Below are 25,658 nucleotides of genomic sequence, written 5' to 3' on the forward strand. Positions count from 1 at the left end.
ATGTGACAAGATACAGTAGCAGTCAGGGATATGAGAGACCAAACTGCTGCTGGGATGCAGTGGATTGCTTTAATGTCCACTTAGTCTTCATCCAGTGGTGTATTTCAGTGCTACCCTTGGAAAAAGGCAGTGTTCCAACATAGGAGCATGTTTTACACTTCATTTAGCTGATACTTTCTTCCAAAGCAACTTAATGTTAGTTATTTACCCTTTTATACAGCTGAGTAATTTTTACTGGAGCAATTCAGGGTAAGTACCTTGTTCAAGGGTACTACACCTGGAGGTGAGGCTCAAACCTGCAACCTCTGGTCTAAAGTCAGTCACTCTAACCAGTATGCTTCCAGCTGTCCCTGGATGTTTTAATATTACATTTAAAAGGCAATGAAAAATAATAGAAAATACAACACTCTTAGATTTTAACTTGTGACAATATACTGTAGGTAAAATCTGAGACCTAACTTTGTTAATGGAGGATGTGGCATGTTAAAAGTAATAAATGCAACAACCAGTTAAAATAACTAAACTGGAAATGTTGCTGCTTCACATACTTAACAGTATGACAAAATTTTGAACCTCACTGAGCAACATTTGGCTCCACTCCATGTCACCCTCATCTATCATATTCAACACTTTCATTGGCCAGTAACTGAACATTTGAGGCAACTCCACCATTTGTCAGATGTTTAATAGTTTTTAGTAATTTAATAATCGAATGCCTAAATGCAGCTACTTGTGTGATGTGCACTGCTTCATATGGTGGAATGTGACAAATTGACACCAAAGAATGACGTGTCTGCGCCCGAATCTCTCCATTGTACTTTTGTACTGTTCTTTGACATGTATGTCACTTTGGAGAAAAATGTCTATTAAATGAATTAATGTAAATATAATCAATACTTTCATTGGCCATTAATGGAACATTTGGGGCAATTCCACCACTCGTTGAATTTTAGTGCACAAGTCTATCAGCAGTTCATTGGCATGGAAAGCTTTTGCGTGCACTTTATTCAGCTATGAGAGGCAAAGTATTAAAACATGTACATTAACTTTTAATTTCCATGTTTATTTTTACATAGATTTAGATTGATTTCCAATCCGTTCTAAATGCAAAACTCTTTTTTGTATTCTGTTAGATTGTTTCATCTGTTTAAGTTTTGCACTTTCAGTTTAATTATTGACTAATGGATTACTCTTTTGCTCTCTACATAGCAATCCTCATCTTCCCTGGACAACCCCACGCCTACCAGTGGAGATGACCCAACCTACAGTGTTAATCCTGCTGTTCTGGGCTGGACGGAGGCATAGAGGGGACAGGTTGGGGGCCCAGACTGGGGCTGGTCCTGCTTGGACCATTGGCCTCCTTCGTTCTGTCCGTCTCTGCTATGAGCTGCGAGGACCTCTGGGAAGCGCGGCTGGGAGATCTCCTGAGCAAAAGTAATATCACACCGATTTAAAAATATAATATACAGCATACCATGTACTTATAGTACATTTACTCACTTGGCTGACACTTTTCTCCAAAGCTATTTACATTAATTTACCCATTTACACAGCTGGGCAATTTCAGTGGAGCAATTCTAAGGTATGTATGTTGCTCAAGGGGGGTGCAGTGGCGTAGTGGGTTGGTCCACAGTCCTGCTTTCTGGTGGGTCTGGGGTTCGAGTCCCGCTTGGGGTGCCTTGTGATGGACTGGTGTCCCATCCTGGGTGGGTCCCCTCCCTCTCTGGCCTTACGCCCTGTGTTACCGGGTTGGCTCCGGTTCCCCGCGACCCCATATGGGACAAGCGGTTCTGAAAATGTGTGTGTGTGTGTGTGTGTGTGTGTGTGTGTGTGTGTGTGTGTGTGTGTTGCTCAAGGGCACTGTAGCTGCAAGTGGGAGTCAAACCTGTGACCTTTCGGTCCAAAGCAGGCAACTCGAACCACTACATTACCAGCTGTCTCTTGTGTTTAAGGTGCAACAGGTAGCTCTGTGATTAGATTTGTTGCCTTGCAATCAATGGCTTGAGCCTCTGCTCTATCTGTACCAACCTTGAGCAAGGTACTTACCTAAACTGCTGCAGTAAAAATTACCCTTCCATATAATTGGGTAAATGAATGTATGTAGCTTAACATACAAACGGGATACTGGGTTGCCTTGGACAAAGGTGTCAGTTCTTGAATAAACATAAATATGCTTTAGCAGATTTTGAATCACAATTTTTCTTGCCTAATTTAGAAACCTAATTAAATTTAAATTTAACCTAATTTAAATCAAAATTTAAATTTTGATTTAAATTGAATTAAAATATCTGCCTGCTAAAGTGTTTAAATATCTACCTGCTAAAACTGCTATTCTTGAGACCTGAACCTGGTTCAAAAATTCTCGATACAGAGGTAATCTCCCTACACCACAATGTCTGCGTGTCAGTTTTCACCGTACTGGTGTAGGAACACAGCCGACTGCAGAGGGGCATCCGAACGAACCTGGAGTGAGGAGGCGGTTGAGCAATGACACGAGGCTTTGTGGTGAGGACCAGCTCCCCGTGAAAGGCCTCCATCATCAGGTTCTGTAATGTGTTGAGCAGCACATCCTCCAGCAGATCACAGAATTCCGGAAGCCTTGGGGAGGAACACACGTTCTGCATGATTCATTGTTATATTGCCAGTCATAAGGAACAACACACGTGATGTGAACATCGGTGATGAAGCCCAGATTTAACGGCACCCTCTCACCTGCTGATGGCCTCCCTCATCACCAGCTCTTGCTCCTGCTGCCAAGCATCTTGGAGTTCTGATAAGTGTTGACCAGACTCGGGCGCGGATTTGTTCGGCTCTTCGCCACGGCGGTGCCCCGGGCCGGCAGCAGCACGTCTCACTTGGACGCTGGAAGAGCTAGACCTCGCCCCAGGACCAGGGCTCTCCACGCAGCCCGGGGAGTGTGAGTATGAGCGTGAGTCTGAGTGCTGGGGCTCTGCGCTGCGCAACTGGATAAAATAGGGCACAGGAAAAGCGCAGCTTTCCACCAGAGACTGATGGAAAAGAGGGTCGTCGAGGACACCGCTGTTAACATAAAAGTAGAGTAAAGACGATTCAGTGAAGGAAAGATTGTGTCCAGTTTGGACAAGATGGAGAGGACCGTGACTGACCGTGCCGAATACAGAGGACAGGTATCTTATTAAAGGTAAAAGTAAATCATCAGTCTCCTTCAGGGTATTAACTGTGTGTCTTTATCTCAGGTTTTGTCTGTGCAATGCAGATTTCATACTCTGGGAGAGAAGCATCTGCTAAAGGAATAAATGCAAATGTAATGAAGACTGTGTGAGAAACTGCAGTCGGCGTAATCAGCCCAGGCGTCCCTCATTTGTCCCGGGGCTTGGTCCATTACAGCTGGCTGCTTACTTCGAAAACCCTCATTGTTTTCCAAGGTTCCAGCAAAGTGGTCCACGTGCTGAGTTAATAACCTGGGAAAGTGTCACTTCTTTCTATGGAGGACAAGGAGTGCCTGGGGGAGTGAGGGTTGGGGTGCAAATGTTGGTCCATAACAAGTGAGGTTCCACATTTTTCGGTTAAAGACCAGTGAAAGCATTGCTTACGTCCGCTGCTTGCAGAAGTAGAAATACATAATCATTTAAAAATGTGACAAAACAATAATTCAAGAAGTAAAGTAAAAGCACAGGTATAAAATAAAAAAAAAAATGCAGATGTAAAGAATTAATATATACATTAACTTTCTTTGCACATTGATTTCTGTATTTTACTGTTACGTTCATGAAATGTTTGATATTGTTTCCAGTTTTTTCTGTTGGTCACCAGTTATCCTAAGGGAGGGTCAAGGCAGTATGGAGCCTATCCATGTGCACGACAGAGAGTACGTGCTGGATGGGGCGTGTTTCTCCAGTTAGTTTTATATTTTCAAATTGTTAATGATATGAATTACTCATTTATTCATAACGTGCTACTCCTCATCCTCCATAGTTCATGGTCCGTTTTGAGTACTTTTAATTAATTTGTCACTCCTCACTCACTATTTCTAACCACATGTCCAATTCAGGGTTGTGGCAGGCCAGAGTCTATCCCAGAAACATAAGACCCTGGGTCAAGCAGGGTACACCATAGATAGGATGCCAATCCATTTCAGGGCATTATATAATTTTAGATTTCATTATTTTTACAAATGTACATTGACACATTTATTCACTTAGCAAACACATTTCTGGAAAAATAAGGTTGATGTAATATGTTTAATATTTAAATATTAAAATGTAATATTTAAATTCAATTCTTTAACTATTAAAATTATTTCAAATTATTAATGTTTTTTTAATTAATTGATATGAATAATTATTCATTTATTTAAAGATTTAATATCAGAACATTTATGTTTATACTTTGTACTGTGTGTTACAGTAGTGGGGTGAAGATGAGTATGTCCTTCACTGGAGGTGACAGGACAATGGTGAGAGGGTCACATCCCAAGCTGCTGCCTTAGGATGGAGATGAAAGTACGGTGCAGGAGGTGTCGACCTGATTATGGCGGAGAGGGCATGAGTGACAATTTCTCTCTCCGGACCATGGCTGAGAAGCAGGGTTTTAGCCGAGTGTGACAGCCTTTCACGGGCTTCAGGGAGAGGAGCCCTGGGCTGCAGGTTCCTAGAAAGGATACAACAATGCATTACTGCGCGCGCACACACACACACACACACGCACGCACACGCACGCACTGTCTGAAACCGCTTGTCCCAAGCAGGGTCACGGCAAGCCGAGGCCTAATCTGGCAACACAGGGCGCAAAGCTGGAGGGGGAGGGGACACACCCAGGACAGGACACCAGTCCGTCGCAAGGCACCCCAAGCAGGACTCAAACCCCAGACCCACCGGTGAGCAGGACGCAGCCCAACCTGCTGCACCACCATGCCTCCCCATTGCATTACTAGTACACACACACACACACACACACACACACACACACACACACACACACACACACACACACACACACATTTTCAGAACCGCTTGTCCCATACAGGGTCACGGGGAACCGGAGCCTACCCGGTAACACAGGGCGTAAGGCCGAAAGGGGAGGGGACACACCCAGGACGGGACGCCAGTCCGTCGCAAGGCACCCCAAGCAGGACTCGAACCCCAGACCCACCGGAGAGCAGGACCCGGTCCAACCCACTGCGCCACCACGCCACCCTGCATTACTAGTACTACCTATTTATTTTACCGTTCCCTAGAGCAACTTACATTTATTTTATAGCATTACATTTATATTATAAGCTACTTACAACTATTTTCTCATTTATACAGCAGGGTAGTCATTACTGGAACAAGACAGGATTAAACTATCTTAACCATCGTCAAGGGTATTTCAACAGGACCAGGGATTGAAACCCAGGCTCTTCTGAGTTCAAAGCCATTGCTTTAACCACTAGGCAACTGCTCTAGCTGCTGCCCCATCTCCTGTCAAATAGTATAACACAAGGCAAAAAAAACTATAAATCCTGTTAAGACGGCAGGTTGGTGGTGCTACCTCTGGATGTAGTGGGCATGGAAGCAGGTGGGGTAGTAGCTTTGGAACTCCAGCAGGGAGTGGGAGCGGGCGGTCACCCCCAGGTGCAGCAGGGCGGGCCGAGGTGACTCCGGCCTCCTCCATACGCGGAACGCCTCCCTTAGGGCCCTGCGCTCGGCCCGGGTGGGGCTCAGACAAGGACCTCCCTCGAGGCTACTGCTCATGCTGTGGATGGGGGGCAGCGTCTGGGAGAGGGAGACAGGAGAGACAAAGAAAGAAGGATGGAGAGACAGCAAGGAGGCAAGCAAGAGTGTTGAGGGTAGGGGCACAAGTAAATCTGGCAGAAATCTACTTTCTCCTAGAAGCCAAAACCACACACACACACATTTTCAGAACCGCTCATCCTATACGGGGTCACGGGGAACCGGAGCCTACCCGGTAACACAGGGCGTAAGGCTGGAGGGGGAGGGGACACACCAAGGACGGGACGCCAGTCCATCACAAGGCACCCCAAGCGGGACTCGAACCCCAGACCCACCGGAGAGCAGGACTGTGGTCCAACCCACTGCGCCACCGCACCCCCCAAGCCAAAACCATTCAAGAGAATTACCAGAATATTTGTAAGCCACTGAGTACCAATGGGCACTGGGGTTATTTTAACCCAGCAGTACTCCCAGGGTAAGGGCAGATTCAAATACAGGAGGACCAAGCTAAAGTCTGAAATCTCAGGTAAATTTTGTCCCATTCTCAGTTACCTTATACGTTCTTAACGCGATGCTTGTTTTCTGTGCTAAAGTCGCGCACTCCTAAAGGCCAAGAGAGAAAAAAACAGTAAAAATGGTTAGTGAGAGTAAGACAAAACATCATTAACAGAAGGGGTGGTTGGTGGTCGGTGGCCACACTGGGTTCGGACCTGAGTCCCGTTCCGCAGCAGGGTGTCGTCATGCTGCTGCGGTGGACTGGGCAGCTGGGAATTTTGTTCCGTGATGGTGAACTCGTCCTTTTGTCTCTGTTTCTCCTGCTCCCACTGCTGCAGCTCCTGTTCATACTGTGTCACACTGCCTGCTGGTGTCACCTGTCAACAGGGCCAGGTAGCCTTCAGCAACATCACAGCTCTATCTGACAAGTTCAAGGAAGACCAGGCAGACAGTGTCAACGGCTTTCTATTTAGGAACTGCAGGTAGGGCTTGGGATCACGCCTTTGACTCCTCCAGGTGCGGGCTCTAGCAGTACCATGCGTGAGTGTCAGTTAGGGTCTCACCTGGCAGATGAGGTTGAGCAGGTAGAAGGTGGGGTTTCCAGAAGCCTGTAACGTCAGGATGAGGGTGGTGCTCTGACCAGCCTCCAACTCTCCACTCTCAGGATGGATCCGTACCGCCTGTCAAGAGTCAGCTTCAGCATGTGAAAGACACACAACGCATGCGCTAACAAACACACGCACACTAACACATATACCTCCTGGTGGTCCTGCTCTTCCAGGTTCCAGGTGTACACCACTGTGTCTGTGCTGGAGATGTTGGTCAGGAAGAGGATGCGTGTGGTACGGGAGCAGACGGGGATGTCCCCAAGAGAGATGTACTCCTCCGACAGGGTGACCAGCTACAGAGAGGTGGATCACCCAGGAGGCCGTGGAGGATAAAGGGTTGGTTTGGCTGTGTGGGCAACTCAGGTGTGTGTCAGGTATGGGTGTCAGAGGAGCTAGAGCACACCTCATAATTTTAATGCCACAACTCGGTGTGAGCAAACACTCTTGAAATAATCAATAAATACTTATGAAAAGCCCCCTGTCGGCACCCTCCCTCACCTGCCCAGGGAGCGCCTCCCTCTGTGGACTGGGTATAGCTGGATGGTCTCTATGGAGGTGCAGAGGAGCTGACTCTCCCAGCGCTCGGCTGTCGAACCCACAACCTTCAAAAGTCATTAGCACAGAGTCTCCCTCCAGCACATGGATGGGAACATCCACCTGGACACACAATACCAGGGAAAAGCGTGAGTCCACCAGGATAGTGGCAACCGGGATAATATGGTAGAGGGAGGAACTGGACATAAGAGCGGAAGCAATGCAAGCTGCATGTGTCTTACATCAACTCAAAATTGTCAACCGGATGTCTCACAGACAAAAAGTAGACAGGCTAAAGGGGTACAGATAGCAGCCTGGGTCGGTGGTTCTCACACTGTAGGTCTTGGCCTCCAAGGGGGAGAAGATCCACTCAATGAGTGCCATGCAGCCTGGTTGCACCTCTCCGGTGGGGTTCAGGCACTGCAGGATGGGGTGTCCAAAGTTATCTGCGGTGAGCTGGTCCAGCAGGGCCGTGTCAATCCGGTACAACACTGGGACAGCACCCCCGTTGTACATTTCATAGGTCTGCAGGAACACCCGTTCAGCAGCATGTAAGATTCTCCTGCTCCACCTACGTCTTGAGGCCACAGAGAGAAGACGGGACGGCTAGGAAGGACAAGCAGGGCTGGGAACAAGAAGAGAAAGTGGAAGGAAGTGAAACCTACTGACCTGCCTGGGGGGGCTATACCCTCCAATGGCCACGGGGGCGAAGATGTGCTTGTTGGACGTGAAGTGAATGTAGCGCGTGTCCTTCTCAACTGTCACTCCAGTGAAGTTCAACTAGGAACACCAGAGAACATAAAATATATCAAGAGTACATTGTCCAGATTCAGCGTTTGATTCAATCACCAAGGCTACCTACATCTAGTTCAAAAACACGAGATGGAGACTGAGAAACTCACCAGGATCTCGCGCCCGTAGGATAGTTTCAGCACCACCGGCAGGCGGTAAGTACCGGTAAACTCGTGCCTAGGGGTTTGAACAGAACGCATGTTTCACTGCTTCGTTAATTTCAGGTGAAAGTTTCTCACCTTTACAACTAACAGTATTTTTGATCCTCATTGTCAAGATAAGAGGAACCTGTAAGCGAGCTCCAGCGCTCTCTGCTGGCCAGGCTCCAGCTTTCCAGAACGAGGCATGATGGAGATGAGCCTGCCATCTTGGACGCGCATGTGGTGGAGTTCAGTGGGGCTCAGTTCACCGCTCTCTGCCCAGTACTCCAGCTCGATGTGCTGGTCCTCTGGGAACAGGAATCGCCTGAGTTGGGGTGTGGGTGTATGAGCAGAGAGTCAGGGCACTGTTTCAAATGGGTACGCGCAGACAAACATACACACACGGAACTGTCAAAACCCACCACTCCACCGGAATGCTCCCCGTGTTCTCCAAAACTAGCATCACGCTAGAGGGGTCTGATCCCAGTGGAGCCGCGTTAAAGTTGAAGTCCAGCATCACCGGGGTGAAGATGGACGGGTGGCGCCGCAGGCTGGGGGGATGCAAACACACTCAAACTCTGAGTGGTGCCGACACACATAGCTCTTCTGTAAAAGCAATCAAGAAGCGGCAGAAGAAGGCACTGGATGTGTTGGGCACCTGTGTCGCGTGGGCGTCCTGTAGAGAAGCTCGGGCGGAGTGGGGTCCCGGCTCAGATGCGCATTGAGGGCACTCAGAGAGAGCAGCCTCCATATGTGCCGTTTGTTCAGCCCGGCCGTGCTGCCCTGGCCGTGAGCATCTGTCACCCTTAGCTCCGGGTACACGCCTCGGCACTGCACCTGGCACAGCGCGTGAGGGCCTGTCAATGCAGAGCCTAGAGGGGGTGCCCCAAGATGGCGCAAAGAAGGGGATGGGTGGGTAGAAGGAGAACGTCAGACATAAAAAACACAACTAAAGAGCAAATTGCCAATATGCAGTAAGGGTCACTATGTATTGAGATGGGGTTCAGCCCGCTCACGTACCACGGTGGTTGAGGGTGTGGTAGCTGATGGACCAGGTGTACCTCACCCTGCGAGCAGGCCTTACTCTGCAGCGGATCAGCATCCTGGACCGGGCAGGAATTGTGCCTGTGAGGGAGTCCAGTTCCAGGGCTGGACAACAGGAGAGCAAGGAGAAGAGTCCAGCTTGCAACCAGAGTCCCCCAGCAGATACCTTATTCATTCATCAGCAGGTACTGATGGAGAAGCAAGGCCAGGACACCTCGTACATGTGGGTCTACCCTTACCCAAAGGGTCTTTCCACTCATCTTGTGGAAGATCTGGATCCTGGATGCTCTGCTGCACTTCCAGGGAGAAGGTGAGGTCACAGGAGCCGTTGTTGAGCAAAGGTAGGTGACACGGCTGGGAGCTGGCTACCAAAATGTCCCCCAAGTCAAGCACAAAGCACTCTGCCTGTGGATTGGGTAGGTCAGAAGACATCGCACCGTCAAGGCTGGAGCTGGCACCGCAGCTTCAAAGACATGTAATTAGAAGAAGACAGAAGGTAATACAGATTGGCAGAAACCTGCATGGAACCCTGGGAAGCTGACCCCACCACACTGATGCAGAGGCGGGACCTCCTGTTCTCAGGGCTTTCAGCTGGCCAGAATGTTAGACTGGGTTTTAGAGTGTACAGCATCTCAGCCAGAGGAGTGAAGGACCACATCTGAGCCTGGAGCAGAGTCAACCACAGCATTTTACTCGGGAGAAAAAACAAAGCACAAGCTGTGAAAATGAGTAATTAATGTGAGAAGGACAGCAAACTGGGCAAAATGAAACCTCATCATTGAATGATCATTATCCAGGCATGAGGTTCCTCACCTTGGTCTCATTGGGCTGCAGGATCCCGCCCTCCGGATGGACGGAGAGCACGCGTCTGTCCGAGCTCAAGATGCGCCATTTGAACTGCAGAGGCGTGCGGCTCATGTTCTTCACCCAGCAGGACCGGCTCGAGCAGGAGCCCACCGCTGTGGGCTTCAAGAACAGACTGCCGTCCCCCTCGATGGATATACGTGGCTTTTCCACAATACTGACCACTGTCAGCTCCTGTGGGCGGAAGGGGACACGCATGGTGACTGCACTGAGACCGGCTCCTGCGTGCACAAGGAGGGGGAGGAGCGCACCCAGTACCTTAGTGTATTTGCTGGTGGCATTGAGCTGTAAGGACAGGAGCAGTTTGCCTGGACCATACTCTGCCGGCGTGCTCCTGAGCATGAGGATCTGATGATCTCCTGGTCCAATGAGGCTGCTAGTGGGTCGCACCTGTGGGATTCGAGTGTGTGTTGTGGTGAATCCTGGTACTTTGAACACGCAACGAGGAGACTTGGATGGAGAAGGTATTTTATTGCATAGCCCTTCTTCCCAGATGTTACTCTTCTACTCTAAATCAATAAGTCATACGGCATCTTTCCCACACCATTCTTTTAAAGCCCCTTGTTGCAGCGGGTTTAGTCTACCTTAAACACATATCCTGCACCCTCATTTTAATGCCCTGCATCTAATCTTCAGGAGTTTGCCCCTCATGACCCCCGATTTCTAGAACATCTTGTAGATTAATAATAATAATAAAAATAATAATAATAATAATAATAATAAGAAGAAGAAGAAGAAGAAGAAGAAGAAGAATAATAACCAAGTAGTGATGTATATTATTATTATTATTATTAGTATCCAATAAAACAATAGAAAACAATAACAACAACAACAATAATAATAATATAAAATAATGCATTAGAATGGGGGGTGTGGTGGCACAGTGGGTTGTACCGGGTCCTGCTCTCTGGTGGGTCTGGGGTTTGAGTCCTGCTTGGGGTGCCTTGCAACAGAGTGGCATCCCGTCCTAGGTGTGTCCCTTCCCCCTCCAGCCTTACGCCCTGTGTTGCCTGGGTTAGGCTCCGGCTCCCCGCGACCCCATATGGGACAAGTGTTTCAGACAGTGTGTGTGTGTGTGTACATTAGAATGGTATAAAATAAAACACAAAGTAACAAAATAAAAGTAACAAAAAGGCAAAATAATGATCAATGGCCACTGGGCCAGCCTTAGGCCAATTGAATTTATTTGACCCAATGGGTCCTCTTGAGGGTTTTCGGGGTGCAAAGGCTGGATATTGTTTGGTTTATATAAATATTTAAACATGTAGATATTGTTCCGATTTTAATACAATGCAATAGCACGTATATGCTATACCATATCTGGAACAAGCCTAGGAGGCTCCAGCGAAATGGTCGATATGGGGCTACACAATTGCTACGGCCGGAGCTGCGTGGCCAAACAAGGAGAAGTTAAAGAATTAGTTAAACATTTTTAGGGAAGTAAATTGTTAGTAAAGTCTCTAGTGAGGTTATTAGTCAAAATATTCTCCTACAGACCGTTACGCTGGGACACTCCTCAGGGTCCAGGCTGAAGGTGATGGGCAAATCTCCTACGTTCTGCAGGAGAACCGTCCGGTGGGACGTCTGACTAAGAGGAGGGAACACCTATGGGGGAGGAGGAGCATGATGAGATAGAACATAACTCATCCATTCATGCATTACTGATAACCGCTTGCTCTGATGGAGGATTGGAGCGTCCAACAGATGGAACGTGGTCAGTGACGCAAACACCCAGCACTGCTGCTCACCACTAGGGGGCGATGTATTGAGAGGCTTGGGGAGAAATGCTCGCAGCCACGCTGGAAGGAGTGACCGCAGACATTGACGGTGATGCACCACGGCGGACAGACTGTGCGACTGTCCACTTGATAATGGTCCTGGAGAACCTGTGGGGTGGTCAGAACGCAGGTCGGAAACACACGCTTCAAACACACCAGTTCAGTGTCCGACCTTTCTTTTCCTATACCCTTTTTATGACACGCTACGGTGCCTTGTCCTGCTCAGCACACCGCACCTTGTAGGAGGCAAAACACTCAAGCTGGGCTCCATGGAGTGTGTTATCTTGCAGGGGCTTGTAGATGACTCTGAAGGAGGTGCTCTTGAGCGGGGCGAGTTCACAGGACGCCGGGGAGATGGTGAACGGCGACCCGAGCGCTGATGTCCACTGGAGGCTGAGCTTGCCCTTCGTATGGTTTGTGACGGAGACGGGCCGGGAGCGCGACCCCCCGTAGAAGAGCAGATCTGGGGGGTCGACCGAGACGTGAGGGCCAGAGAACGTGCCAGAGAGCTCCCGATGGACGCGCAGGCCGGCGCTGACACCCACACTCTCCTCAAAGTACTCCTCCATGGGCTTCCTCTCCAACTCAGCGCTCTCCAACATCGGCGTGTTCGTGGTTGTATTCTGGAAATGCATTGCGGTGTTACAGACGGTCACCATGACCGCTACTTCCTCTTACACCGACTCTCCAGAATCCATTCTTAGGTCTTACCTCTGACAGGCACAGCGCCCCCTCCTGGTCGAGCTGCAACTTGTTCTCTGTCAGCATGGTGCTCAGGATGTCCGGAGGGTAGCATGTAAGGCCGCGGGCCCGATGAATGTGATACCTGCGCAGGTGCTTCGCACTCAGCACCGCCGGCCTCAGGTGCTCCGTGTGACAGGTGCCAATCAAGTCGAGGAAGAGAGGTTCCTTTAGAGGAGGCAAAAAATAATAACAACCAAAAATAAGGAATAAGAAGCAATAAATCACCAAAATAATAAGGTTAATGGTTAAAACAAGGTGGATGGAATGGCCGTTATAAGCATGGGTCATCGCAAGTCACATGTGCTGCAAGTCGAGGACCACCTGTGGGAATGTTTAAGAGAAACCTAAATATTATCTGCGGTTTTCGGAACACACAATGGGTACACACACACACACTGTCTGAACCACTTGTCCCATATGGGGTCGCGGGGAGCCGGAGCCTAACCCGGCAACTCAGGGCGTAAGGCTGGAGGGGGGAGAGGGCACACCCAGGACGGGACGCCAGTCCATCACAAGGCACCCCAAGCGAGACTCAAACCCCAGACCTACCAGAGAGCAGGACCCAGTCCAACCCACTGCACCACCGCACCCCCCTACACAATGGGTAGTTCAGCAAATCCTTCGAGCTGTGAGACCCACCCTGTGCAGCAGCAGGCACGCCACCCTCCTGTAGTGGGTGATGGGCTGTCGCGGGCGGAAGTGAACGAGCACGGTGAAGCAGGCGTAACTCTGCAGGATGCCACAGGGGGGCTCCAGGGTGAACACGCTGTGGCCGCTGGCGTCCACGTCGAATTGAAAATACGCCTCCGCGGCGGCCGAGTTGGCCAGCTCCACTGTCCGCATGGCCTCCTCTCCCAGCGCCAGACAGCCAAAGTCCAGCACGGCCGCTCCCAGGGACACCCGCGGGCCTGGGGGGCGAGGGCACGGCAGAGAAGCAGAGGGTAAAGACGATCAGGGTTCGATCATCGTGCCAGGGTTGCGTGTGCACAGCTACCAACACAACAGACAGCCTGTAGCCTAGAGGTTAAGGGCACAGACTAGGAGTCTGAGGGTTAAAAGTTAGATCACTTTGTGCATTAAAACTGTAAGATGTCGCATGAAAATATAAGCTAAGCAACGAGGACCGTTCACAGTGGAGCTTGGCATTCCAGAAGTTTCCACAGCAGACGAGGAAAAGGAATGTGTATAAGAAAAGTAGAATGGAGTAAAAAGTAACAAAAAAAAAGAAATGAATACCATATAATAATGTAAGAGTGAGTTAATTAAAATAAATTATGAGGATATACACACACACACACACACACACACACACTTTCAGAACCGCTTGTCCCATATGGGGTCACGGGGAACCGGAGCCTACCCGGTAACACAGGGCGTGAGGCCGGAGGGGACACACCCAGGACGGGACGCCAGTCCACCCCAAGGCACCCCAAGCGGGACTCGAACCCCAAACCCACTGGAGAGCAGGACGCGGTCCAACCCACTGTGCTACTGTGCTACTGCACCCCCATATGAGGATATAATGAGGAGTAAATTATTATGTTTCACATAGTGGCTCAGTGCTCCTGAACCACAGTGGCTCTGAATAGTGAGTCCACTCACTGAAAGTTTTTTTATTTACAACACATTTAGTTAAGTTTGATGAGGACATGAGCCGACATCCCAGCTCTTCTGCAGCGATTCTCAGAGATACAAGTATTACTACGCAGGACGCCCAGGTTAAGTTACCCTGTTTACTGGTACTTTAACTGCCGCAACATAAGGCCTTGACTGGCATTTCAACCCAGACGACCTTCTCTGTGCCCGAAACTCCCTTCTCACCTTCACAGGTGCCCGTGACTTTGAGCATGGCTCTGCTGAGTGCCCCAGGGTAGGATAGGGAGAAGTATTCCACACTGGTGCAGTCCACCACTTGAGGCGAGAAAGTGACGGGTACCCTGACTGACGAACCCGGGGCCACTCTGCCCTCGCGCACCTCACACTGGAACACGGCCTCCAGCAGATCCGGCTGCTGCACCCTGCTCAGCCTGAAGGAGGTGCTCACCTGCAGAGAAAAAGGCACAGTAACACCTATTAAATATTTTGCACAAGAGTGTGTCATGCAGTGTGAGTCAAAAGTTTGAGTACATGTGGGCAAAGTGGACAATACTTGTATGGGACACACTGGGCAGGAAAATGACCCCAAAGCAAGTGGACTCAAAATTTTGTTGGGTACCATGTATGATGGGACAGTGTTACACAAATTTTATTCTTGGTTGTTCATGACTTGAGCCTGCTGTACTGTACAGAGGAGGGGGTGTCACCTGGGAAGGATTGAAGATGTCAAAGTGTTTTTCCAGAGTCTGTCCCACTGGCACACTGCCAAACTCCAGCACAGAGCGTCCATCCTCTCTCTCCAAGGGACAAATTTGCAGATGAGGGTATTTGGCTGAAAGGTGCATAAACAGCACAATTTCACCTCAGAAGCTTTTTACATATCCATCCTCTTCTTATAGCTGCAGAATATGGGTAGTCACAGTCATTCAGGACATGAGGCTGCTGGGACAATTAGGGTGCATATGGCATCTGTCTCACTCAATGAAACAAGAAGTCCGTCCATCCGTCCGTCCGTCCGTCCATCCATCCATCCATCCATCCATTTTCAGTAACCACTTTTCCTGAGTAGGGATGTGGTGATCCGGAGCCTATCCTGGAAGAACTGGGCACAAGGCTGGGCAGGATAGACCCCAGACAGGATGCCAGTCCATCACAGGGTAGTCAAACACATACACACACACTCACAGGGACAAGAAATATATATGTATGAAAATAATGAGACATTATGTCATTGTTGGGAAGTCCAAAAAGGTATGATGACACTTGTGTTTTGGGACAGAAGCCCTTGGTGAAGGTATGGATCTGACATCATACACAAGCAACACTGTAAAGTGATGCAATGATGTCAGTGACACCTGCGGGCAGCAGAACCATGGAGATCCAGGACCACATCAGACCCGACCAGCAGACTCACACAGGCCTTGGAGCAGCACAGAGCAGCGGCTTTCTCCCTCCTCCCCAAAGGCACAGCTGGCCTCTTCTTGGTACACCAGCGCCGCCTGTGGTTTGAACACCACCGTCACACTGCACTCCTCCCCAGGATTCAGCATTCCGGCCTCCGGGCTCAGCTGGAAGGGCAGGCCCACCTCCCACAGGAAGTTTGTCCGCAGCTTGCTGAGATGGACACAGGTGTTATATGCATGGACACGTGTGTGTTTACCGTGTGTGTGTTTTTTCTCACAGCAGCAGCAGCAAGATCACAAGGTGTAGACCTGTATCTAAAACCTGGAGATGCTCAGATTCACAGGCACTTTAAATACACATGTTTACTGCATGTGCAGTTAAACTTTGCACATATAAACATAAAAAATTAAGTGCTGTGTAAGTTTATAGGGAGAGGGATCATTCATCTTCAGTTATATAAAGGAATACACTAATAAATGGTATTGGACGTTTATTTCCACTCAGACCCCTCAACAAATGCTTACCTGGTGTTGCGGAACACGAAGGTGGTCTGGGAGGTGTCACACACGGCGCAAAGGGGCACACTGATGACTTCCGGCACCTCCAGGGCATGGCATGGGATGGTGGCGCGCAGGGACACCTGGAACACCCCGGCCTTGCTCCGGAACTCAATGCTGTCTGAGTACTCGTGCTGTTGGATGTGGGGGAGTGTCACGACACAGAGGAGGGGTATCACGGCATCATGATCTTCCCATGAAACATAAAATCAACCTTAATGCTCCCTTCTTTGTTTCGATTGATTCATTAGATTGATTCATAAGTACAAACAAAGGGCAATTTAGAGTCACCTATTCATCTGAACCATCTTTGGACTGTGAGAGGAAACCAGAGCAGCTGGAGGAAAACCATACCAACACTGAGAGAACATGCACACTCCATAAACATGAAGCCAGGACAGAACTCATGTCGGGAGCCCCAGCCAAAGAGCTGTGAGGCACCTGCATTACCTGCTGTGCCATCCTTAATAAATCTCAGACTGCTCATTTCACTGCCATTATTTCGCCATTCTGCTCGCACTTTTATCCAAAACAATCTTGTCCATTTAGCAAAGAAGATACTACAAGACCTAGGGTAGGTGCACTGCCGAGGGTACCACAGCGTCAAACCTAGGACTCGAACTTGCTATGACACCCACAGCACTTACTGATTAAGAAGACCAGGTCATTTTAGTCTCCTGAAAAACATGGTTGAGGAGATCCATCTATCTCAAATAAATCTTAAACGTTCAGACTGACTCCCACCTTCTGAAGAGGACGGAAGGTGACAGGTAGAGAGAAGGACGTCCCAGGGCTCAGAAGGATGGTCTGAGGTAATATTGTGCTGAAGACAGTGGAGACGGGAGGCCTGCGTCAGACAACAACGAGGGTGAGACACTCCTCGCACCCTGCCACCGCAACAGCAGAGGAACCTCCTCACCAAACCGCCTCTCCGATCCATGACACGTCCAGACTCACCTGAAGCTGAGCTTTTGCAGCTCGCTGTGCACGTTCTTCAGCGTCAACGTCTTGGTGAACTCGCGGCCCAGCTCCCAGGTCTCCCACACCAGCTCCTCACGAGTCTCCACGCCCAGGAAGCAGCAGCGGTGAGAGACGCCCGTCCTGCGGAGCTCCGCAGCCTGCCAGCGGACAGAGCCCTCGCATCCGGGGAGTGACGAGGGCAGCCGGCAAGCAGAACAACGCAGGGTCTGCATAAGAAACACTAGGGGTTATTATCCTAAACAGAGAACGCAACCGGTCCATAAAAAGCAGGGCGCAGCATAACCGTGTAGTCGGACTGACTCCCAGTGCTCTCCTACAGCAAGCGGACTCACATCTTTCACTACTATTGTATTCATTTTGTGATCGAACAAGAAAGAAGGACTTGGTTTAAAGACAGAGCTCAATGTGCCATGATCACTGGTCACTTGATGACTCAGCACACTCCGTATGTACCACCTGGGCATGTTGGGTCCCGTGGGTTTTCCAGGGGGGCTCAGATTTCAGTGGGTTTACTGGAGTCTCAGTCAACATTGCAGGTCATTGCTGGTGGGAACAAAGAGATGAGAGAAAGACAAAGGTGTTGAGTGGTTCCCATTTAAATAATCTAATTCAGATGTATTACTGTCAACATAGATGTGTGAATTGTTACAAGACAGACTTGCAAGGTTATGCCATGTGCTGTATATTTTAGCTGTCTACTTCATGTTTGTTCAGGTCCATATTTACATTTAGCAACTTACAGTGTTAATCTACCTACAGTTACCATTTATGCAGCTGGGCAATTTTTTACTGGAGCACTTTAGGGTAAGTCCTTGCTCAAAGGTTCTAGAGCCAGAGGTGGGATTCAAACCTGCAGTTCTAACTACTACACTCCCAGCAGTCCCTGGCATAATACAATTAATAATTTCTCTAGAAGGTCAGAGAGCCTCACAGAAGCTTCTGATGTCACACTAAAGTATTAAGTGAACGTATAGCTAAATGCCAATTGTATTATTTGAACATTTCTGAATTTACTGAGTTCAGTCTCTAATCTACAGATTTTGTCAAGCAATGGATATATCAGGGCAGAGGGAGTTAAACAGCAATAAAGGTGATTTCTTGAAATCGATGAGTCATCTTTCCAAGATGAGTTAGAAGTTCCACTGGTGGATTCAGCTTCGTGTTTTTAACGTCTAATGTTTTTAATCACACACTCATTAACGTAATCATGCAAAGCACTGTAATGTACCAGTTTTTGTTGGAAGAAAATACAAGACATAACATGTGGATGAAAATGGCAAAGTCCAGATTTTTGACCATTTTCTCTAGACCTCAGAGCTTGATTTTTCTAAACTATAGCCAATAATTGTTATTCTCACTTGCCCTTATAATAAAACTGAACATGTATAGAACATTGGTGACAGAAAACCATGCATTTACAGTTGGATCTTTGTTTTTTCTAGTTTTATTTTGAGATTTGACAGGAGGTGAAACAAGGTTACTCATACAGAGGGAGAATACAAGATATATGTTTTTTACTAGGCAAATCACTACCTTCCCACACACTGTCTCATTTCATGATTCATATTTTACTAATCAGCTCTAACAGCAGTACTGCACCAGTATCAATCACTTCTCTGCATGGTCAGAAACTAAATGCCTCAGTGAAGTTTTTCTTCGGTCTGGAACTGAGTTTTATTTTCAGTTTCTATAGCAGCATACAGTACATATATTTTATGTTGGGAGGACCTGCTTTAAGAACACATTTTCACACAGTGAGGAGGATTGGATCATGAAAGTTCAACTACAACAAGGTACACAGCTCTTCATCGGTTTGTTCAGTTCTTAAACATCACCATGAATAAATAATTATATACATTATAACACATCAGAGGAACTTCACAGCCACCCAAGCTATGGGTGTGAAAATACAAATTGTTTATAGCCTTACCTTGTTTAAATTAAAAAGGAATTTAGTTAGGGTGTCTCCATGTTCTGGTTACTAGGAATGCCTCAAACTGTTGCTGTGTTGCTAGGAGATTCACCACGGCAACCACGGTAGCTGTGTTAGGACACACTGTGTGGGAGAACCTCTCATTGCCTTCATCCTGATTGTTATTATTTACTAAATACAGTGTATGTTTATTTAATTTTTACTGATTCTTTACACAGCGTGTTAACATTGACAGTCTGATAAGGGAGTGTGAGTACCAAAAGAGTTCTTTATTAATTCACAAATCAAGAGGCAACACTTTTTCAACTCATGCAAACGTGCAGGTTTTTGAAGGTGTTGAGCAACTCTCACACTTTTCATACGTTTCACTGGGGTGGTTCAATACTATATTGTAAACAGCATCACATGTCTGCAGGAATGAGACACTTAATGCATAACAAATGTAATGAACAGGTATTTCAATATGAACATACACAGGAAAACCGTTAACGCTATGTTTTGCTTTATTCACCCAATTTCTTACAAGCTCCCATATTCCCAAAGATTTGAGTTCATAATTTTATTTTTAATGCAACAGCCAACTACAGATAACAAATGTACTTTACAGCACAAATAAAGTATACATAATTCAGAACAGTTAAATAACAAAACATAATAAGAAAAAATAGGACATGGCTACAATAAATTGTGTAGGGGTAAATTTCCTTTAATTTTGTATATAGTTCCTTCTCAGATTATTAGTAATATAACTAATAATAATTTTACTAGTAAAGATGGAATGAACCCATCTGTTCGTAGTCTGAAAAAGTTTTTCTTTCTTCTGAGGGTTGCCATACGGAATTGCATTTTATTGTATACAGTGACAAAGTATATTTTATCTGCATTTCTATGTTTGAATAGTGTGGTGTTTTGTGATGACTTTCAGTCAGCACACTCCTGATGGATCTGGCAGCAACAGAAATAGTGAAGGCGCAAGTGTCGGTCAGACTGGAAATTTAAAGCAGGGTAAAAAAAAAAATATTGTATCTGTCAAAAATACTTGCTTAATTAAATTCACTTTCATATATAGTCCCACTCTCAGAAGGTCAAATAAAAGAATATTACCTGCTGAATTTTGGAGTGAATTCAGGAAACAAATCAGGGAACTCCATTCATTCCAGTGAGAATCAGGTTGCCCAATAAGGACAGCAACTGGACAAATTACCATCATGCTTACATGGTCCTTTAACTTCCTGTAGACCTTTTCGGTATGCTGAAATCTTAAAATAACATTCTGACATCAAGGAGAGCAGGAAACTGCCCTTGTTCCATTGCATTGCTTTTTTTTTTACATGCATGAACGATAAAGTGAAGTTATGAAGTATTCGACTTCCACATACAAAATGTGAAATAAATCTCAAAGATGTTATTGTCACAGGTGGGGACTGTCTCACTTAGAGTCCTCTGAATCTGGTAATGACCCACATCAGTTCAGATACAAACCGCATCTTGTGTATGTCTCTTGATGATGTTACTGTGCCCCAAATGCATCAGACGACCTATAATGCATAACATGATTCTTTGTGTGTTTTCCTAAAGTGTGTTCCCCCAGATCCAGGTGGGATCCTTGGGGGAACATAGTCTCCTTGTTTCTTTAGGGTCTCCTCTCTCGTGATCATAACATAGAGCACAGCTCAGCTGTCATGTGGGCCACAGGGAGTCCAAGATAGCTGGGTCAACCTCCAACCCAACCTCCAGCCCACAAAAACAGCAAACTGCTACTGCACCACTTCCTCCAGCTCTGCATCCAGCTCATTGTCATTCTCAGTGTCTGCTTGGGTATCCCTCGCCTTGTTCTTTCCCTGGACCTTGTGTGGGCTTTCCACCCCTTGTGGACCATCCTGCCCCTTCACCTTACGGCTGCGTTTCCACTTCATCCGCCGATTTTGGAACCAGATCTTCACCTGCACACAGATGACCCCGACCATGAAGCAATGATGGTTTCAGTGAGGTAAACTGCACTGAGACTTACTGTTATGGACAAAACATGGACACATCTTCACATGTGTGAGGATGCCTGCCAGTTCAGATGCCACCATCCTCTCTTACCTGCGTTTCAGTCAGCATCAGCGACGTGGCCACCTCGAAGCGCTTTGGTCGAGAGAGGTACTTGTTGAGCCTGAACTGGTTTTCTAGCTCCAGGAGCTGCCGGCTGGTGAATGCTGTTCGGGGTCTGCGGCACTTGCCCATCAGAAGTGAGGGGAGGGCAGCTGAGGGGTAGAGTCAGCCAATACAGACAAAAGCACTGTATCAGTGAAGACCATACCAGGGACATCAGTACACATCATATCAGTTTATACCAAATCAGACACATTGTCTGAAACCACTTGTCTCATGCAGGGTCAGGGGGAGCCAGAGCCTAACCCGGCAACACAGGGCGTAAGGCTGGAGGGGGAGGGGACACACCCAGGATGGGACACCAGTCTGTCGCAAGGCACCCCAAGCGGGACCTGAATCTCAGACACACCGGAGAGCAGGACCCGGTCCAACCCACTGCACCCCCTTTAGACCAAATCAACATACGCAATATATACAACACAATATCAGTACATGCATGTTAAGACAAATCTAAGAAAAGAGTATCTGGCCAATTGCCTTAAGAAGATCCTTTATATAGAGAAGAAAGTGCATCACTTAAACTTTTCCATAAGCTGTATAGAATAACGAATTTCTGCGCAACACCAATATTCAGTTTTCATATATATATAAATCTGAGGAACTGACAACTTCTCCTGTAACAGGAGTGACAGCAAGAGTTGCTATTTTTTTGACGGAGTACGCATGTGAGTGTCTGTCTGTGAAGATGTTGAAAGCTGCAGTGATGGGAATATTCTACATTACACTTATATTTATTCAGTAGATGCTTTTCTCCAAAGCAACTTCCCATGAACTCTACGTAGTGTTATCAGCTCACACATCTTATTTACCAAGGTGACTTACACTAGGTCACTCATCCATACATCAGCAGAACACACTCTCTCTGTCACTCACACACTATGGGTGAACCTGAGCAGTGTGTCTTTGGACTGTAGGAGGAAACCAGAGCACCCAGAGGAAACCCACACAGACAACATACAAACTCCACACAGACTGAGCAGGCAGGGATCGAACCCAAGTCCTCTCTGACCACCCGGGTGCTGTGAGACAGCAGTGCTACTCGCTGTGCCACCGAATATTTTACAGAAGTTACTGATTATTTCTGTAAGCACATCATTGCCAGTATTAGGGTGTCCTTCACTAACTTATTAATTTAAATGCCCTACATGGTACAGAATACTCATTTTGACTCATAGAGCCCACCAGCAGATAAGTCAAAAGGATGGTAAAAACACATTTGAAAAAAATCAGTCACAACTGTTATGATTATTCATTCATTAAGGCGCCAAAACACCCGACTACACATTCCTGTTAAAGATACCATTTAAAGAGCACATTCAAAAAGATGAAATAAATAAATGAACTTTTTTTTGTTGATCTGAACCTTAGTTAACTATGCCCTGCACTACATGTGTGTGCTGTGGTGGACCTTATCCGTGTCGACAGTCCTTACAGCTGCAGTCCTGCAGGTGCGGGGCCATGATCCCAGCCCGAATCCAGGGCTCCAGGATCAGCGATCCGACCACCGTGCCTCCCGCTTTCAGGTGGTCCCGATGCGGCGGGGTGAGCAGTGCGAAGCCGGGGTGGTTAAGGGCCGACATGGGGCACATGTGCGCCGGGAAAATGCCGGGGGTTGAACTGGGGGGCACAGAGATGATTCCTGGGGCTGGACGAGGAGGGTCCTGCAACTGCGACTTAGCTCTCTGGACGCCCCCTGGGGCCCCGTGGGGGGCGGGGCTGCGCCGGTTCTTTCCCTGGAGAGAATCGTCGGCCAGCAGCGCGTCGATTCGAAAGCTTTTTGATTTCTCCGCAGCCATGGCACCACCTACAGATCCATAAAACTACGAAAGGACAAATACTTTAGTTTACAGTAAAGGTACCCTACCTAGTTTAAAACAGGCGGTAATTAATACATACTTTTGTAACGTGTCCAGTCCCATTTGTCAAGATCAGCCGCACGAGTCCACGAATTACAGCCAAGGGGTGATCCAGATCATGTTTCGCTGTTTATTTTTATTTTACTTCCCAAAATTCTATATTCCTAAACCGTCTGCTCAAAGCCACAAAGTTGCAGTGCTCCTCCGAAGTGTTTTCCAGCTTCGATCCTCCGCGCTCCTGTCGCCTTCATCTAAACTTCCTCTGAAGTCACTTGTTCATGTGTTACATCGTATTTCCAAACCTGTTCTCTGTCTCTCCGCCCTTTTCGTTTCGTCCCGCCCTCTGATGCAGTGGCTCCGCCCAATTGGTATCGCTTCTCTGCAAGTGGGCGTGGTCTGAGCGATAAATGGGAGGAGCCAGAAGTTCGATCAACTTACACTTATTTCCTCTGCGATATGATTGGCTCACAGAAAGAAAGGCCACGCCCAACGAGCATGGTTCCGGTAACAAATTAGCGGAATTACCTCTTCTAAGAAAGAACTTCAGAATAAATAATACGCGTTAATTTTAAAACACTGGTGCTCTGTGTACTTATATATCAGTTCTTAGGTCTCTTATGTCTGTCTGTGTCGTTAAAGAATTTTTAAAATGATTTTAAATTAACTGAGAGGTGTTTGGTGGACACATAAAACATATTGCAAAAGAAAAGTGGACATGACACGTTTTTACGCAGAAAACGTACTTATTTCCAATTGTTGTGTAACTTGTACTTCTCACATGATTCATCTTACGACTTTGTATGTGCTACACTTTGTTAATTACTGTAATATAGTCAGAGTTTTTGGTCCCTTTCAGCACTCTATCTCTATGACGTATATACATTTTTTTTATTAAATTGTTCAATTTTCGTGTTTAACTTTCAGTTGCAATGAAGCTGTTAAATACTGTTCATTGTACTATTATGCTAACAGTGACAATATTCACATTCAAAGGTTATTTTAAAATCTGCAGTTTATATGACAGATTATAATTCTTACATTGATCTGACTATACATTCTATGAAATATCAGATTTTTCTGACACAAATGCAATATTTCTGTGCTGCATTTTTTGAAAGATGCCCTTTTTTGTAGTGCTAATTACCTATGTTTCATTAAATATTATGTGTTATATATACACAAAGCAGCAAGTTCCCAACACACACACACACACACACACACACACACTTTCAGAACCGCTTGTCCCATACGGGGTCACGGAGCCTACCCGGCAACACAGGGTGTAAGGCCGGAAGGGGAAGGGGACACACCCAGGACGGGACGCCAGTCCGCCGCAAGGCACCCCAAGCGGGATTCGAACCCCAGACCCACTGGAGAGCAGGACTGTGGGCCAACCCACTGCACCACTGCGCCACTGCGCCACCGCACCCCCTTTCCCAACAACACAAAAATTTTATTAAACATACAGAGCTTAACTTGTTAAGAGATGTCTGCGCCTATATTGACTCATTTTTATTGTAACAGATTCTTCTATGTTTTTCGTTTTGTACACCTGCGAGTTGGAAACACAATGAGGCCTTTCCAGCACTGACGGACAGCCTTTAGGAGCTCAGTGCGTGACAAACCACCTGTATTCACACACCTGTATTCACACACCTGTCCACATTCCTCAGGCTTTCTCATTTCACACCACGGATCTGCCAAAGTGCACTAAGAGCCCCACTGATCCGAGCGCTGCTGTTTGCACCGGTAAACAAAGAATCAAAGAATCCCCTCATGCATTGTTCAAGAAGACCTAGGTGGTCTTAGGGTGCTCTAAGGGTCGACTAGTGACTTGCAGATTAAAGTGCCAAAATTTGATGCCATTTCAGAAGACGTGATGGGAAGATGTAAGAAGGAAAAGCAGTATGTAGTCCTCCAAAGTCAGACAAGCTCTATCAAACTGACATGAGTACTCATCATACCCTATTGCCCCCCATCATTTTAGCCTTTAAAATGTGAGAGTGACAGAAAATAGAAAAACACTGAGATTGTCCTATTTCTGGGGTAATGGTTTTCTTTAAGTCCTCAGAACAAGAACACTGGTCTTCAAGAATGGTTCTAAAATATATAAGTCAAAGAGTATGCGCGATATATTGTGTAAAAAAATGAAAACATTATTGCGGATACTTTTTGACTCACCCCAGTATTACAGTGTAGTCATCCTTGGAAAAGAGTTGGTAAGTTGGAATGGTTTTGAGATAGGATTTCAGCACATTTAGTACAACCACACATTGTGAGAGACAGAGATGAGGGACATGGGTTCAGGATGTTAATCATATTAATCTGTGTGAAAAATAACAAATCTGCATTCCTGTCCTGTGTGCTTGCTAAGGGTGAGTGAGAAACAGGTTTGTTCGCCGTGCTCCCAGGAGCAGGCAGGTGACCAACATACTGCAGGATTCCCACGCCAAAGCTCAACCCCTCAGCGTTTTTTATCACA

At 47.1% G+C, this 25,658-nt stretch overlaps 2 protein-coding genes across 2 annotated transcripts; both read right to left on the bottom strand.

Moving 5' to 3' along the window:
• Positions 1 to 486: 486 nt before the first annotated feature.
• On the bottom strand, positions 487 to 19,230 carry cfap65 (cilia and flagella associated protein 65). Its single transcript, XM_029257751.1, has 34 exons — positions 19,161 to 19,230; positions 17,687 to 17,773; positions 17,207 to 17,436; positions 16,994 to 17,096; positions 16,217 to 16,383; positions 15,703 to 15,902; positions 14,996 to 15,120; positions 14,514 to 14,736; positions 13,332 to 13,600; positions 12,660 to 12,857; positions 12,185 to 12,571; positions 11,919 to 12,056; positions 11,668 to 11,775; positions 10,429 to 10,560; positions 10,120 to 10,344; positions 9,824 to 9,970; positions 9,546 to 9,711; positions 9,283 to 9,411; positions 8,921 to 9,134; positions 8,685 to 8,813; positions 8,411 to 8,587; positions 8,233 to 8,299; positions 8,000 to 8,110; positions 7,664 to 7,855; positions 7,295 to 7,453; positions 6,946 to 7,089; positions 6,752 to 6,868; positions 6,404 to 6,565; positions 6,246 to 6,296; positions 5,512 to 5,735; positions 4,504 to 4,629; positions 2,713 to 3,039; positions 2,464 to 2,598; positions 487 to 1,424 (listed from the first exon to the last, which is right to left on the bottom strand). Exons 2-34 carry the CDS (start codon positions 17,759 to 17,761, stop codon positions 1,271 to 1,273), a joined length of 5,511 nt encoding a protein of 1,836 aa, XP_029113584.1. The 5' UTR covers positions 17,762 to 17,773; positions 19,161 to 19,230; the 3' UTR covers positions 487 to 1,270.
• Positions 19,231 to 19,840: 610 nt separating this feature from the next.
• Positions 19,841 to 23,468, bottom strand: LOC108942631 (motor neuron and pancreas homeobox protein 1-like). Its single transcript, XM_018766094.2, has 4 exons — positions 23,217 to 23,468; positions 22,753 to 23,140; positions 21,252 to 21,412; positions 19,841 to 21,106 (listed from the first exon to the last, which is right to left on the bottom strand). Exons 2-4 carry the CDS (start codon positions 23,114 to 23,116, stop codon positions 20,921 to 20,923), a joined length of 711 nt encoding a protein of 236 aa, XP_018621610.1. The 5' UTR covers positions 23,117 to 23,140; positions 23,217 to 23,468; the 3' UTR covers positions 19,841 to 20,920.
• Between the last annotated feature and the right edge of the window lie 2,190 nt (positions 23,469 to 25,658).

This window comes from Scleropages formosus, chromosome 14, assembly GCF_900964775.1.
Source record: "Scleropages formosus chromosome 14, fSclFor1.1, whole genome shotgun sequence".
Lineage (NCBI taxonomy): Eukaryota > Metazoa > Chordata > Actinopteri > Osteoglossiformes > Osteoglossidae > Scleropages > Scleropages formosus.